Raw genomic sequence first — 18,171 nt, forward strand, 5'->3', positions numbered from 1 at the left:
AATGAGGGAAGGCGATGGGTTTGCACAAGCCCAGCTGGTACCACCTGGAGTTTGGACCCAAGGTTCTGGTATCAGTACCTGTTCCCTTGTAGATTGACACCCTTATAGGTGAAGGGTAGGTCCACAGTCGAAAACTGTAGCCGTTGTAACCCTCTTACGGCCGAAGCGGTAAAAAAAAAACAAAAAAAAAAATTGTCTCCTGTGTGCCGGAGGTGTTTCAGAGTGAGCGCGGAAGCGGAAAAAACTATTTTTTCAAAAAATCACAGTGCGCTTAGTTTTCAAGATTAAGAGTTCATTTTTGGCTCCTTTTTTTGTCATTGGCTGACGTTTTAGTAAGCAACCATCAGAAAATGAATAAAAATTATCAATTATCATATATAAATAATGCGATATATGATAGCACAAAAACGAAATTTCATATATAATTTATTCAAATCGTGCCGTGCACAAAACGGTTAAAGATAACAAGTTACTTTTTTTTCGTTGTAATGTAAACTAAATTGCAATCATTTTGGTATATAACACATTGTAAAACGATAAAAGCAACACAGAGATATTATCACAAAATAATGCATGAATTCGTAACGTGCGGACGTAAACAAATATTTTTTTCAAAAATTCACCATAAATCGAAATATTGTGCTAGAGACTTCCAATTTGTTGCAAAATGAAGGTAAATGCTTGAATATTACTAGAATATAAGCGTTTTAGCTTACAATTACGTTTTTCGACCACTTTCGGTAGAGTCACAGTGGACCGAAGGTTGAAATTTTGGCAATTATCGTTATTTATATGAAAATATCTCAAAACTGATAAAAGCTACAACCATGGGTTGTTTTTAGTTGTATTGTGCATGAAATTGCGCACATTTCCATATATAAAACTTTATATAACGGCTAATTTTAAAATGGTGCAAACATTACCACAATCGCATGTATGATTTTTTTCGGAAGAGTTACCGCGCGGACGTAAGGAAAAAGTTTTTTCATAAATTCACCATAAATCGAAATATTGTGCTAGAGACTTCCAATTAGTTGCAAAATGAAGGTAAATGCTTGAATATTACTAAAATATAAGAGTTTTAGCTTACAATTGCGTTTTTCGACCATTTCGGTAGAGTCAAGTTGACCAAAGGTTGAAATTTTGGCAATTATCGTTATTTATATGAAAATATCTCAAAACTGATAAAAGCTACAATCATGAATATTTTATTGTTGTATTCTACATAAAAATGCGCACATTTTCATATATAATACTTCATGTAACGGCTAATTTACAATGGTACAAATATTATGTCAAAGTGACGAAATAATTTCAGAGATGTGTCACAGATACTTTTTAGTGCGGCAAGAAAGAAATTCGCGCTAGCGCGCCTGCGTAACGATTGTAAACAAAACAAGATCCTGAACTCCAGCATCCCCCAAGGCGCGTGATTCAAAAGTTTTAGGCTGGTAGGCCTATAAGTATTTTTCCGCAAATTTTAAAAAAACTTTTGTAAGTCGACGTAAAATATGTCCAGTCGGCACACGGGAGACAAAAAATGTCGACGTAAAATACGTCCATCGGCGTAAGAGGGTTAAGTTTAAGTATCAGAATTCATTGGCAGTGGGACAGTGGATAAGGTTACACTGTCGAATGTTTTGTCTTCTCAGCTTCAATTCTGAATGCCTTAGTCTGTGACCTTGATTAAAGATCAATATGCAACAGCAGGAGTCATCAATTTAGTCAGCTAGAAACTGCATTTAACAAGGAACTGTCAATTGTTCAGTGTATTTAGCCACAGAATCCTTTGCAGATTTTCTTACATTAATGGTGAGATAAAATTTAGAAATGGTCTCCCAGGTTATAAATACTAAGGATAAATTTGAAATAGGATATAGAAATTCAGGAGCCCTGAATCAAATGTGAAGATGAAACAAGTAGGAAACAAATTCAAGAGATAATGACTGGACATTTAGCTATTCAAGAATCACAGTGCAAAGGAATGGAAAGAGAGGTGGGATGGAGGTACTGTACAGTGTATATTTACTAAAGATCAGATAGAATTGGTAGCAATTCCATAGGTATAATTTTAACACCAAATGCAGTAAAAGCACTGTGAGAAGTAGATTACTGCTTGTAAAATTTGAATCAAAACTGCAATATGAGTATACTGTGTGCCATACACAAATATATGAACTCTCCAAGGAAATAAAAGTTGAATTTTACATAAAACCAGAGAACATTACACATGAAATTCCAGAAAAGATATTATTAAGAATTGTTGTTTGGTAATATGAATACAAATGCTAGTAGGAACAATAAAGGTGCAGAGGCTCAAATGGACCAAGTAGTCCTGGGAGACACTGCACATGATAATAGAGTGCAATTTATTAGTTTTTGCTTCAAATAATCTTGTATTTGGTGGTATTTTTTTTCTTTTTAACAAAATATCCATAAATATACTGGACATTTCCATAAGTCCAAATTATCCTGTAACAAAGTAAATGCAAAGTTAGTGTTGATAGAGGTCTTGTCCAAACTGTGCATTTTGCCCTTAGGTAGACCAGAAGGTTTATTTAGAGATTTAATACAGAATTGTATAACAAACAGAAGGTTTAGAATACGGTAATGACTGAAACACAGACTTAAAACATGCAAGTGATGCTGTTATAGTCAACAAAACTCCATATGATTTGCAGAGCTTACTTGATTTAGAAACAATGATATCCAGTACAGATTCTCGAGTTGGAATTTAGAGAATGACTAAAAATCGAAAAATAAACAATTGGCACACAGTATACTGACAGGGAAATCAATAGGATCCTTCCTCATAAAGTTGGTATTTGCCTTCACCAATGGCAATAACCTATATGCAATTGGCAAAAACTGCAGAACTTTTATAAGTGCACTGAATAATAGGTTAAAGCACTGTAACACAAGAGGAGACTGAAAGAGTGAAAACTGATAACAAGGCAATCCAATACAAAATCCCTGATAACTCTAGGAACCACACAAACTAAGAATGATCTGGTTGAGAGCTAAGACCTGGCAGAATTCACTGTGGAGGAGCAATACTCACCTGAACGAAAATAACCTCCTTCCTTTAGAAAATTGTTTTATCTGGGAACAATTAGGGGGAAATGAAATGGGCACTTTTACTTATGGGCTTTTAGTTTTACAAAAAAAATGGACAGAACATAAATCTTTCTCTCAAAAGCACAAACCTTATTAATAGCTTTGTAAACATCCCAATCTTCATCCCGCATGCCAAAGTTGTCATCTTTCTTCTCTCTTCTTGCTAGTTGGGATATGATGCGCATTCTTTCCTGTGAAGCTGCAGTTCGACGTTTTGCCATTTCCTGTCTAACATGAAAATAATATTTTTTTTTCAAACAATAAATATAATTTGTTAAGTTTCAAAGACAGAAGCCATTGTTAACTTATAGGTACTCACCTTCTATCTATAGTAACACATAATTATTATGTTTTGGTATTTATCCAACCCACCAAGACTAAACATTTCATTCTCATAAGGATGACAAAGGGTTTGTCATTTGTAATCAAATTTACATTCATTCAATAATTGCAAGTCTTTAAATATCTTACATTTTGCCAAGTCATAAATATTAAAGATACAACAAAATTTCCTTTATTGATTTGTTTCCAAAACTTGATGTTCACTCCTGGTTGAGGTATAGGCAAAAAAAAAAAAAAAAAAAAAAAAAAAAAAAAAAAAGTTTTGACATAGGAAAAACCTATTTTTGGTAGTCACTGTTGAGTACTCAAAGGAGTTATCCTTCATAGTGTGTGCCAGTGCCTCATGGTGGCTAGACTAATATCAAAGAAATTTCTATTAGCCTGGTCTTGTAGCCGGGTATTATGCCATAATGATATACACTATGACACTTGATGGAGTATAATGGACTCAAGACAAGAAGGCATTTTATCTTGTCTTCAGCGAAGCTATACTCAGTTTCCTGCGTCAAAACTGCAAAACAAGTGACTATTGCGCATGCGCATTGACCATATTGTTTTATGATCAGGCTGGTTAAAAGACCAAGATCCATTACTCTTTTGGTAATGCAGGATAAACCTTTACCCAAATCCCATGGCTTTTTGTCAGGGAAGTGGGAAGGTTTTGAGGACTCAACAGCGACTACCAAAGATAGGTTTTTCCTATGTCAAAACCTGTTTTTTTGGTAGCATAGTCGCTGTTTTGCCCTCAAAGGAGCATTATAAAGAAATTGACAGGTGACGAAAAACTTTAATTTTGCAAAGAAAAGTGCAAAGAAATATTATAAAAAGACATGTATAATCCAAGAAAGTTACAGCATCTTCGATCTTAATACATTTACATAAATATTTTACAATAAATATACTCAGAACTTGTTACTGATTTTAGTTCTTATCTGTTTTGATATTGTGAGCTGCAATTATAATTTTACAAAATAAAACAAACTTATTTATTAGTCATATTCAACTTCTCGTAGAGGGCAGAGAAAATTTTTGTGTATTTTTTTCTTACACCTTGTGCATTTGCATATCTTCCTCTTTCCATTGATGTGTTTTTTCTTAAATTGCCCGACCTCAAAGTTTCCCCGGCCTGGGGTGCTGCATATTGAATTTTTAGCCCAGATCTTAAGGGTTAATAATAATTCCCTTAGATGAGACCTACAAGTTTAGAAATGTGACCTATCAGTTTCAGTAAGCCTATTTATAACAATATTAGTGAAATCAAACTTTTGCAGCGGGAACTCCTTATGTAGCAGACACGAATGAGCATCAAATTTTTTAATGGAATAAGAGGAAACATGCTGCCTAGGCCAAATTTATCAGGCTCCATTTATGTATCAATATGTTAGGTAATGTCCTTTCCAGGTACTGATCTTAGCAAAATGCTATCTTATTCTACAGTTGAGTCCCAATGGCTAGCTCTATGAGAGTTCAAAATTTTAACTCACATGGTCTGATTAAACTACCTACAGAAAAAACACTAAGACATGATTTCCTCTAACCTACAGAAAAAACACTAAGACGTGATTTCCTCTAACCACAAAAGATCGGCTTGAATGGTATGACTAAAATAGGAGAAGAGGTATGTACATCTAAGTCCTTTTTTTTTTTTTTTATAAAGGAAAGGCAATGACAAGACCAGTATAAAGCAAGAAAGGAAAAGAGGCAATACAGCAATTCCTCTTGAGAAAAGAAATGTTATCAGTCTGGAAAAACATAAAACAGAGAAAACAAAACCTGGGTGGTAGAAGAAAAAAAACTGTATATTCCAAAAAATTTTGCTTCTCCATAATTTAAACATTGGAAGCCATGGCCTGATGGATGTTACAAGGCCATCTCAGAGTGCTTGGAGTTGGCAAGTGAGAGGTATTCTTTCAGTCATCCCCTGTAACCATAGTTAGCTACTGAACTATGGTCCCTGTTAACATCAGAGGACTTACCCCTCAAAAGGTTCACTCTTTCTTATCCAGCTAACCCCAAGTTCCCCCAATTTGCCTGCACATGAGTTGACTTGTTATCTCTCTGGACTTTGCATTATAAAAGCCTTCAATGATTTCCATATGAGTTGCAGTTATTCTTACCTCTTCTGTCTACGAGCAGCTCTTCTGGCCTGGATTTCCCTCCACTGCTGTTTAACTCCCTCAACCCACTGTTCTAAGTCTGCTCTCTTCTTGGGACTCATATCTTCACATAACTTCTTTGGTCTAGGCTCCTAAAATGATTTGAATTTCCTTTGGTATACAAGGCATTCCTTATAATTGCAGAGTCTTACAGTTTTATCAAGCCCTATGACTTTTCAATATGATTTTAACATAAACAACAGTTCTTCAAGGTAAAGTTGGAGGGCTATAAAATTAAACTCCAATTAGAGTTATTAAACTTTGAGGTATCTAATTAATAAATAAAAGATTCAAAATTTAAGGAATCAAGTTATGTGATTAAGAAAATCAACACAAAAACATGACAATGCTTCAGTGAATCTGAAAATAAGAAGGAAAAACTTAAAATTTATATAAATTTTAGTCATGAAAATACTAAAATAATCACATCACATTTAAGGAAATTAGGACACATTACTAACTGATATAAACAGCATGACACATCTGTAGTGCATAACTTTAATAACAAATAACTTAGAAATTAATTAATAAGTTTTACTAATTAGCTCATTACCTCTTCCTCAGTAGCAGCTGCAGCAGAACTTGCCTGCAACATTTTCTGTCTGGTCTTCTCTATTTTCTGCTGAAGAACACTTATTTTCTTAGTGAGCTCTTGTGGGGAGTTTACCTCTGCTTCCTCCAAAGCATGCTGATACTCTGGCTCATCAGGCGTAAATTCTTCTAAAGCCTCTTCCAGCTCCATGAGGTGTTTAAGTTCAGCTTCATCCTCCATAAGCTATAATTGTAATGAATTAAAGGAATGTTTGGTAATTATTTGCATACCCTTTAAAATTAAGCTGCTCTGCTGGATCAATTTCCATTTACTATAATCTTGCAAACTAATAAATAAATCATAAATATCCTAGTCCTAAAATTCCTGTATCTTTAACTCAACACAAAACACTTTTCTCAGACCTTTTTAGGCTCGTCCATGGACCTTTCCTACCCCCCAACAAGAACAACAAAGTAGTTCGTAGGCTTACTCCCCAAGTAAGTGCAAATGATTAATTCTGTTGTACGTACTTGTAAAATACTAACACAAAATCTTAAAAGGGCGGTTAGTAAGAACTTGGCAAAGGATTTCATTCATTGAAACATTTAGAGGTAAAAGTTTACGGCTTAAATATATCTTTTCACAACTGATTCCTACTTCAATATAACTGAAAAAGGAAAAAAATGAAACAAATAATATATGTATCCCATCAACTCTATAACATGAGTAAGTATTACCTTTAAAAGATGATACCCCGAGGCACAACTGTCATCAATAATAATACAATCTAACGTAAATGAGTGAAATTTTCCCCTGCTGTATTCAAAATTAACTATGAGTTTTACCTTTAATTCTCTTCTATAATAATTACAATAAAGAGTTCAGTAAATATTGTATAATGAACCTAAGTCTTTAGAGTTTCCACAGTGACTCTGAGCATACACTGCTGTAAATGTCTGTGATAATGATGAGATATACATATTCTTCCTTTGTCTATAATGCAATTTAACTACTATAATGTATAAGAAAAATTCAATTAAACTCTACCAAAGTACTACTTCTCTGGACTTACACTCTACAGTGTGAAAGCACTTTTAAACACTTTATGGTTTTGAAACTTTTATGAGGTTACTGGATAAACAACTATTCAAAAGACTGAAATTTGACTAGGATCTAGGAAGGCACTTTACAGTACCTGAGGTATCAAGTACAGTACATACAATAACAACCTATCTATGAAATGCACTGTAACCTATGCCTGACACCAAATTACCCTATGAAACACTTCTACATACAAATCAAGAAACTTCCATTGGGAATTCCTAACCCTAATAAATGCTGAAATACTTGGTGTCAATAGCTAAATTATTTAGCACCGACATGCAAATTTCACTGAACTATGTCAATTAACATAGAAACCATTATAGTACTTTTTAAAACCAATAATAACAGCCAATATTCTTAACATACTGAGAGGCACTTATGTTCTAGCTAATTTACTTGAATTTTCTCTTATGGCCACCAATATTTCCAAAAACTGTATGTAAAAAATGATATTGTTATGATACATAAAGTTTGTTCATACTTACCTGGCAGATTATATATATAGCTGTATTTTCTGAAGTCCGACAGAAATTCAAAAAACTTCCGGCACACACAGTGGTCGGCCAGGTGGTAGTACCCATTCCCGCCGCTGGGAGGCGGGGGTATCAGGAACCATTCCCATTTTCTATTCATAATTTTTATTTCCACTGTCCCCTGAGGGGAGGTGGGTGGGTACTTAATTATATATATCTGCCAGGTAAGTATGAACAAACTTTATTGTATCATAACAATATCATTTTGTTCATGAAACTTCCTGTCAGATATATATATAGCTGAATCCCAGCCGTTGGAGGTGGAAGGGACAGAATAGAAGGATTTTGGGAAACAAATGCATGCAGATGATTTACATCTTGGTTCCACCTGTTAGCATTGCTGGCTTCGTGGTTATTGCCACGTAAGTCTGCTTGTGCTACTAGAGTTGCAGCGAGGTAGAGACCATATAGCTGGTGCACTCCAGATGATCTGTCAACAGGGGCGAGACCACGACGTGACTAGAGCATATTGACCATACCATGAGGGCTAAGAAGTAAAATAAATATTATATAAAAATATATATCACCACCTGACCAACCTAGCCAAAGTTAAGGTGTGTTAACTAAGGCTTAAGAGTTAAGAAGTCACCGTTGTCGGCGACTCAACTACTAAATTAAGAGCTCTTCCTAACCATTTTCTACAGGATAGATGAGTGGTACTACTTGCCCCCAAGATTGTGTCTGCAGGACACGTATGGCCCTAGCGAGCAGCAGATCTCATATGCCATCTTCACATCTCGCAGGGAGTGTGAATTGAACACAGAGTTGCTTCGCTAAAACATGGTACTCAGGATGTTGCTGAGTGCCATGCTCTGTTGAAATGCTTCCGAGGCCGCGCCCTCACCTCGTGAGCATTCAAATCAAAAGATTTCAAATCTTTGTGCCAACACAATGAAGGAGCTTTTTTTGAAAGAACTCCTTAACAATAAAGCCAGGGTGTTCTTCGATATGGGCAATCTTGGTCTTTTCGGAACACTGCAGATTGTCCGTACGACTTCGACTTTCTTGAGTTTATGTAGATAAAACTTGAGAGACCTGACAGGGCACAGGACTCTCTCTGGCTCCTGCCCAATAACTTGTGCCATCCTTGATTCCAAGCTCCTGGCCAAGAACAAGACGGGTTTCCATTCTTAGGCCACAACGGAAGGCTTAGAGAACGCACCGCCTTGTGTTCTCTAATGCCATAACTTCTGACGATGGCTGAAACCTCACTAACCCTCTTTTTGTCGTATCTAGGGTGGTTAGAAAAAGGCCTTCCTGATCACGTGCAAGAAGTTAACAGGTAGGAGATGTTCGAATGCTTTGACATCAAGAACTTCAGACTATGTCTAAGTTCCATATTGAAAGCTTCGATCTGGACATGCACAGTCAGTCAGTCTGTACTAAAGTCAGGTGACCGACCAGTTGACCAGTCAGACGAATCAAGGACAGCAAGGCTGTACCCTGAAGACCATAAGGCACTATTCTTCGCTGAAGGATGAGTGTCTGGACTGCCTGGGCGATTCAAGCTAAGCAAACCTTGGGGTATGAACGAACAACCCAACGCGTTAGCGAATCAACTCCTGAGCCACTCCTGACTCGAGCTTCTGGTGCCAGGAGAAAGGAGCGAGGAGCAAAAAGGCGATTCAGTCCCGAAGGACGAATGCCTGACAGTCCAACCTGGTCTCATGTTAAACGATCATCGGGGGTGTGTAAACGCACCGACTTCGTCAACAAGAAACTCAGGGCTACCTATGTGTCTCCTGATCTCGCACGAGTGTCTGACTCCGAGAAAACAGGTGAGACAAAAAGTAGATGGTGAGCGAGTTTCGAGATTCCACAGAACTCAAAGATCGTGAAGGGCTTTGTTGTTTGACAGAAGCAAATCTCTGAGCCCAAAGGCCATCAACAACATATTTGCGTATTCTTTAATAGTTGTGACTGCCAGCTTATCCCATTCTTCAAACGGAAAGGGAAGACGGCAATCTTATGCTGTCAACATCTCGATAGTCTGAACGTAGTCAGACTCAGAGCGGAGAGGTTATAGGTACCTTTCGTGTTAAAGTAGACCGACTCTCTCGGAAAAGGTCCTTGGAAGGACGTGACCTCTGTGAATCTAGGATCTTGAAGGCCAACATGGGGCGATTAGCGTCATTGTCGCTCCCTGTGATGGTATAAATCATCTTTATTACATTTTCCTAAGCGTTTGAAAAAGGGGAAAACAGAGACTAAACATCCATCCCTGTTCAATATCATAGCGAAGAGATGTATGAAAGGACGTCCTAAAAGTCTCCATAACTCTCAACATACTTCTAAAGAAAGATTCCACTCGGAAGTCAGTAGTTGCTGCGTCGATCGAGACGATTCGTACGGACTTTTGCAATCCTGTAACGAACCTCTAGAGGATCGTTACATTCTACGCCTGTTGTTATAATAGGCTCTTTCTCGTAAACCCGAACAGGCACCGAGAGAAGATACTTCCTAAGATATGAGAGAGCTGTGGAAGATCAGAGTTGATATGGACCACTGGTTCCAAAAACTCGTTTCCAGGACTGGAGGGACGACAGAATTGCTTCCACTTCTTTCAGATTATGATCCAGGACATCTGAAACCCTCTCCAGATATCCGGCACCTTCTTTCTATCACCTCAAGTGATACTTAACGCACCGAGAGATGTTCAGAATCATTCCTAGATCTTTAATAAAATTTCAGTTTCCGGTAGGAAAAAACTGTAGAGGTCTGAATTGCAGTCTATTCAGGGCAAACAAACTTCTTTAGGAAGGAAATGGTCCCAGCAAGCTCATCCATTCCCTCACACAGTATGTTTACTTCCCTAAAAAGGCTGCGCTTTGCCTAAGCAGGAGAGCATATAATAGTGAAATGTTGCGGTAGACTCGTAGTCCTATACCGTGCGGTAACGAGCACCGAAAGGAGTAAGAGATATCTCTGAGAACATAGCAAGGCAAAATGAATGCAATGTTTATTCATTCATGTAAGAAATCCCCTCAATCTTAGGCTAAAGTCCGTGATTGTAGGCAGAGATACAGTTAGGTCAGTCAATCCCGCAGGAGAGAGAGAGACGTAACTGCCAGCACAGAGATACGGTTAGTCAGTCATCCCGCAGGAGAGAGAGACGTAACCTACAGCGCATGACAGCGAACGAGCTGGTACTGCCTCGTTTGGACTGGCGGAGAGGACAGTGACAGCAGCAGCTACGATCGTCGTCTCTTAACTTTATGCCTGGGTTGCCAGCTACCCTATTCTACCAAGAAATAGGTTCCGTAATTTTTAGCATAAAGAGACTCTCAAGCTGGTATATTTAAGCGAAACAGAAACGCTAAATATATAGATGCGTTCGTGTCGTCATAACACTACCATACAACGGTAAAAGATAAATCGGAAACTCCTGGAAGGCTGCAGGGAGTAACGATTAAATGTCCTTAAAATAATAGACAATAGACCTCTCGGTTGCCATCCGAAGAGGTAACTACAGCAAGCATATATGACTTGAACCAACCAGTAGTAAAATAACGCAAGGCAAAATATGATATTATATTGCAATAAAGTTTTTTCATACTTACCTGGCAGACATATATACTATAGCTGAATTCGGAAATACAGCTACATACATATCTGACAGGCAAGTTTCATAAACAAAACTCAAGAGAATTGAAGCGGACAGCTCAAGCTTCTCATGTTATTGGACATAAGCGTTCATTGACGTAGTCTACAAGTCTATTTCTTGTACGAGTCTGCGAATGATGAATGAGAGCTCTTCCGAATCTTGTCAATAAGAGCTTATCCGCTTACGCAATATAAAGTTAATGAGAAGTTTGTCAATGAGAACTAACCCATTTACGGGACAAAGAGATATTTTGTCAATGAGGGGATACCCACTTACTTGACAAAACGATAGTATATTGTCAATGGGGGAAATTCACTGAATTGACAAAACGTAATCCAGGAAGTCGAGCATTTTATTTTCGATTCCCGTCTCAAACGAGGAAGGGGCAAGAATCCTGTAAGAGACGGCTTACGACAGGTAGAACGACGATGTTCAATTCGGCAGCGTAGTCCCGACTAGGAACTAACAAAATCTATCATCTGAAAAGCCCTTTCAGATGGGCTAAAAAGCTTGCAAAATTATCCTGGGAAGAGGAAGAAACTCTCCAACCAGCTTCCTCTCCCGTATCAAAATTTATTGGCAGTATGGCAAAGGAAGTCCTGTCTTGCGCTTTCCTGAAGAGCGTCCTTTTGATGAGTGCCTTTGCAAGAATCCTACTGAACGTTGCCGAGAGTCCTGACGTGCAGGACGTCGAGCTTTTACATAAACCCATAGCTGCCTTACCGCAAAGTCTTGACTGCGGTAGAGCAAAAGAGATCTTTCCTTGAGCTTTCCATAACTCCATCCAATCCTGGACTTTACGAAAAGCAATATTACTGACAGAGACCTCTATAATTCACGAAACCCGTGGTCTTGCTGGGTTTCGAAAACGAAGTTGCCTTTTCACTTTAAGCTTCCTCCGAAGCACTGCTTACTTCACAGGCGATGTAGAAGGGATCACCGAAGTTAGGTAAAAAATCTTTAGGCCCAAATCAGCTTGAAGACTTCAACAGAAACGTTCAGCCAGGCGACACACCTGGCGTGCGCGCTCGGCGTCCACTGGCGAGCAGCGAGCAACGCCTCGGTCGTCCACTGGCGAGCAGCGAGCACTCTCGGCGTCCACTGGCGCGCAGCCGCTCGCGCTCGGTATCCACTGCGTGCACTCGGCCTCGGCGTCTACTGGTGCTGCGCTTGGCGTGCACCCGCGCGCGCCTGGCATCCATCCGAACGTCCCGTCCAAGCCGAGCGTCAAAAAAAAAAATAAAAAAAAAAAAAAAAAGCGTGCAGAAAAGCGTCACGCTCCTGACAGGCGTCAATGCAAGCGAAACTGCCTTCAGGGAAGAGCATTAGACATCTCGGAGAGAAAACCGACTGCACGAAGCAGTCTCAGGTGAAGGGTTGATCGTGTGAGAATACGCGGGGCGAGGGAACGCCTTCTTATTCTCACAGCAACAAAGCTAGGACGTCCGCGCTCAAAAGCGTCCTGCTAATATGACTTGCTTTCCCTTTTCTCGGTGGAAAGACGTACACGAGTTCAGGCGACGTTCGCCTTCTTACTTCTCACTGCAACGCATGACGAGAGAGAGAGAGGACGTGAAACGTCCTCTTCTATAAAGCTTCTATTTAGAGGGCGCGAGTCCTTCCGAAAGCTCCAAACCCTGCGCAGGGAGGACGCTTCGGAGAACGAGAAGCAATCCTTCAGGATTCGTGCACGCACTTTGGCAGCCTGGGAGTAAACTTCAGGTCTGCCGAAGGCACGTCAGATCGGTGGGAGTTCCTCGTAACCCTCCTTCGGCTTTCGACATGCTCTCTCCCTGTTCCTGGGAGTCAAGCAGAGGTCCCGGCCTAGAGGCGAAATAAGGCCGATCTGACGCACCCTCCACTACACAAGGGGCACTGTCACTGCACTTAGCCACTTCACTTTTGCTCTCCAAAGCCAGCACTTTCGATTCTAAGTTACGAATCGATAGAGTATCAGAGAAAGGTCAATACCCTCTACAGAAACTGTTTAGGGCCCGAAGGCAACATTACAGGGTTAGGAGTAACAACTACAGAAGTAGCACTCTTCACCACAATGATAGGAGAGCGAGCACCCCAGATTCCAAGATACAGATGGAATCCATAACGTAAAGGGCACCACCTCACGATACATATTTACAGCCCGCAGGCCATACCACAGGGTTAGGCAAAAAAGTCTACAGGTAGGTCAGCCTACCCTGACTTTGTTTACCGATCAATTGCGCACACACGAATCATACGTCTTCCTTACGGAATTAGACAAAGTCTCACACTCCCCACATGACAAATCTCAACAAAGAAGCAAGACACATAGCCCTCGTGCATATCGAGTGCGGAACTACCGAAGCTTTCGGCAGCCACACCCCATCTTAGCAGACAACACCCTCTGAAACTAGCCTAACTAGATTCAGATATACAAAAATGAATCATATTCAAAACAATTTAAGATAGCGTATGCCTAGCCACAAATCCAAGTCAATAAATCAAAAGACAATTAGGATATTTAGCGGCCATGAAGTTTCCAAAATCCTAAGACGGAGGTACTGAAAACAGGTGTTTCCAGCACCGGCGACAGAAAAATTATGAATAGAAAATGGGAATGGTTCATGATACCCGCCTCCCAGCGGCGGGAATGGGTACTAACCACCTGGCCGACCACTGTGTGTGCCGGAAGTTTTTGAATTTCTGTCGGACTTCAGAAAATACAGCTATATATATATCTGACAGGTAAGTTTCATGAACAAAATGGTTAATAATCAACTCTGTAAAAGAAATATACAGTAAAAGAAAAGGAACAAAAAGTGGACAGACATTTTGCAAATGTAACAGATAGAAGGTAACATGAATAAAAGGATAAACATGGTACTGTATGTTCAATTCATTAACTTAGTGCAATGCATTTTGTGTGTCAACTAAGTTAAGTATTAAGTGCATCTTAGTTTTACCAGACCACTGAGCTGATTAACAGCTCTCCTTGGGGCTGGCCTGAAGGATTAGATATTTTTACATGGATAGAAACCAATTGGTTACTTAGCAATGGGACCTACAGCTCATTGTGATTCCATCACCAGAAATAATTTCCTCAGACTAACAATAGGGATACTTGGTGATAGGTCGAAGAGCATCTGTACTCTAGAAGACCACGGGGGGGGGGGGGGGTGGAGAGGAGTGATGAAGTAGAGAAAAGACCACAGAGGCAGGTGGAGAGAAGTAAGGAAGTAGAGAAAAGACCACAGATGGGGGTGGAGAGGGGTGAGGAAGTAGAGAAAAGTGAAATTTACCTAATAAAAAATAATAATACCTTTTCCTCCCTCTTTCTTGCATTCAATTCCACAAGCCTTTTTGCAGCCTCCTTTCGCCTCTCCCTTTGCTGCTCAATGGAAACAGTGCTGATTGGAGCAGCTACAAATGGCAATTGGACTTTCTTAACATATTTCTCATAAAAATTGACATCTGTCCATCTTGAAATTTCATCCATATAGTCCTCAGCAATGTACATATGGTTATGGATTATTTCCTGCAATTTGCCAAGAGAAAAAAAGAATTAATAAGATGAAGTTTTTCAAGCCATCTTTCCTCCCTTGGTGAGTGGAGTATTTACCACACTACCCATATAACCAACCTTTAATGAGCTTGTAACCAAGTTCAACGATCACTTCAGTCCCACTGAGGACAATCCTAAATAGAAACTATTAAATCTTAAAACATGGCATCTGCCCCTTTAGGTCATCTCTAAATTAATCATTTGTATCTTGGTTATCTTCAAGATATGAAGTTCAGCTAATGTAAGTCCTTTTACTTTAATATAATGAAAAAGCAAAAACTCCTAAGTCATATTCACACATACAGAATAGATAAGAGTCATAAACGGAAGGAACAAAACAGGTACTGGCAAGAGTATTTCAAACACCCTAAAATATCCCTTGAGAACATACCACTTTACTATAACCTAAAACTGTGCATCCTGCAGTTATGCCTCTCAGCTTAAGTCATTTACTCTACTTAATCAGGACTTATGAAAGTTGTGAGAAATAATAAAAAAAAAAAGTTTCCCAACTCCTGGCAGAAATTAATCTACCAAGAGAGCTCTTCAACAATCAAAATATAAAAATCATAAGTGCTAGTCTATTTGTTTTGAAAAGGTAGAGTCATGGTTAAGATATTTCTTACCTCTGCTCTTGAGAGTGTTATTGCATTAAGATGTTGTGGAAACCTTAGTTGCAGCCACCGCCACAAAAACTTTGTCAAGTGGAGGCCTCCCATTCTGATCCTTCGACTGTTCATAGCATCAGCGTATCCCTCAAGAACTGGGATAATGTGAGTTGTATAATTACCTATATTAATTAACAACCCATGGGGTTTTTTAGGATTGTTTCTATGATAACTAAGGAGGCCATCAACACAGTATGTGATGCTTGGAATCCCATAACATTCGAACAACAACTCGGACATCACTAAAACAGAAAAAAAAGAGAGATGAAGAAAATTAAACACAGCTCTGTACCACTGAAAACAATTGTGCTATAACCTAAAATCCTTCCAAATAAATAAAATATAATTAAATAGTCCTGGAACTAAATTGCAATATGCTGCCATTACGGAAAAAATATTCTTTATAATAGTTGGATCACCTACACCACAGTACACCTTTGCATCTGTTAATGACAAATAAAATATATCAAATTACAACATGCTCCCTAAAATTATAGCAAGTGCTACCTAAAATAGTTAAAAATAGTTTTTTAATTTCTCAGAGCACTTTATCATGAGGAAACTAATGCAATTTCTGAAAATCCAAATCAATATTTTCATACAAACTCATTACATGTACTTATCATGAGCCCAAATTTGTGGTCCACGAAGTCCCTAAAACTAACCTCTTTATTCAAAAGAGAAGTGTTTGCTGCCTGGCAACAATGTGCATGCAACTCAATGGTCCTCAAGTTCACACTATGTAAAAGATGAACTATCTGTATAGTGAGGTCAATCAACTGTTAGGAGGAGGCAGATTTGGCTTGTAGGTATCATGTATATAAAAATTAATTTTTGCTTTAAATAAAACCATATGCTTGAAAACAAACCCACAACTAACATTTAGCCCACATCATAATTTTTGTGGGGAGAATCAACCAGCTAAATTCCTTAAAATTTACCTATAATTATATTGGGCAATTGCATCTAAGAATCGACATGGGTACTCTAGGTCATATCCATAAGGCTAAAACCTTGCGAACCACAGAACACCAAATATGTTTGTAACTGAAAGACCACAGGGTGTTTTGGAATTCATGCATTCTTCTTCTTCATACAACCTTAATCCCATCTTCCTTTGGGGTTGGCTGCTCGAGTCTTCCTTCCCCACAGAATTTTATCTTGGGCACCTGCGTGTTGTACCAAATCTTTAATAATGGCAACAGATATGGAGGAATACACATATGAACCTAGTGCATTGACAAATAGAGGACTACACACATGAATCAAGTAGTACCTGATGTCCCGTTCTCACAACAGGCGCTGAGTACAGCTTTGGGCCACTGTGTGTCATACTCAAAAGAACAACTTACAAATGCCTCTCTGCCACAAATATTCTGTAAAATTGAGACTGCATGTTACTCCTTGGCAAGTTACCTATGTAGTGCTGGGAGTATCCTATATAGTTTCAAAGGAGTACAAGCCAGAGATGGATTTGTTTTAATTAAAAAATGTTATTGTTATGATACAATAAAGTTTGTTCATACTTACCTGGCAGATATATATATAGCTGTATTCTCCGACGTCCGACAGAATTTCAAAACTCCCGGCACACGCAGTGGGCGGCCAGGTGGTTAGTACCCATTCCCGCCGCTGGGAGGCGGATATCAGGAATCATTCCCATTTTCTATTCAGATTTTTCATACCACTGTCCCCTGAGGGGAGGTGGGTGGGTACTTTAATTATATATATCTGCCAGGTAAGTATGAACAAACTTTATTGTATCATAACAATAACATTTTGTTCATGAAACTTACCTGTCAGATATATATATAGCTGAATCCCACCATTGGAGGTGGGAAGGGACAGAATAGAAGGATTAGGAAACACCTCAAGTGCAGATGATTGACATCTTGATTCCTTACCTGTTAGCATAGCTGACTTCTTGATTACTGTCACCGAAGTCTGCTTTTGCTTTACTAGAGTTGCCAACTAGGTAGTGACCTGTGTAGTTGGTGCGCTCTAGATGATCTGTCAACGGGGGCATGACCACAATGTGACTAGACCATATTGACCATATTGTGAGGGCAGCGAAGCTAAAAACCACCACCTGACCTAACCTATCGAAGTTAGTCCCATAACTTCTAGGCTAAAGAAAGGGAAAGCGCCTCAAGCTACTAACCCTTCAACCATAAACCAACACCAAAATTAAAAAGCACACCTACCCCTTCTATAGGATAGTATTTGTGCTGCTCCCTGCCCCCAACACCATTTCTGCGGATATGTATGGTCCAAGCGACTCGCAGTTCTCATATGCCGTCTTCACATCCCGCAGGTAATGTGAAGCAAACACAGAGTTGCTTCGCCAAAAAGTAGCGCTAATGATATCATTAAGTGCCATATTCTTTCGAAATGCCATTGAAGTTGCAACAGCTCACTTCATGGGCTTTTATTTTCAAAAGCTTCATATCACCATCCGAGAGGACGCATGGGCCTCCTGATGGGTGCTTCGTAAAAAGAATGCCAGTGCATTCTTCGACATAGGAAAGTCGGGTCTCTTAACAGAACACCATAAGTTCTCAGAAGGACCCCGAC

At 39.1% G+C, this 18,171-nt stretch overlaps 1 protein-coding gene across 2 annotated transcripts in view; it reads right to left on the reverse strand.

Moving 5' to 3' along the window:
- Nucleotides 1–18,171, reverse strand: part of LOC135200826 (actin-related protein 5-like) — a 77,240-nt gene that overhangs the window by 15,203 nt on the left and 43,866 nt on the right. For both annotated transcript variants that reach the window (XM_064229499.1, XM_064229500.1), the window contains exons 5-9: nucleotides 15,556–15,839; nucleotides 14,687–14,902; nucleotides 6,169–6,390; nucleotides 5,577–5,707; nucleotides 3,207–3,345 (exon numbers count right to left, since the gene is read on the reverse strand). In XM_064229499.1, the coding sequence (XP_064085569.1) occupies nucleotides 3,207–3,345; nucleotides 5,577–5,707; nucleotides 6,169–6,390; nucleotides 14,687–14,902; nucleotides 15,556–15,839 (992 nt within the window). The remainder of the gene's footprint in view (nucleotides 1–3,206; nucleotides 3,346–5,576; nucleotides 5,708–6,168; nucleotides 6,391–14,686; nucleotides 14,903–15,555; nucleotides 15,840–18,171) is intronic.

Source organism: Macrobrachium nipponense, chromosome 27 (assembly GCF_015104395.2).
Source record: "Macrobrachium nipponense isolate FS-2020 chromosome 27, ASM1510439v2, whole genome shotgun sequence".
NCBI classification, from domain to species: domain Eukaryota; kingdom Metazoa; phylum Arthropoda; class Malacostraca; order Decapoda; family Palaemonidae; genus Macrobrachium; species Macrobrachium nipponense.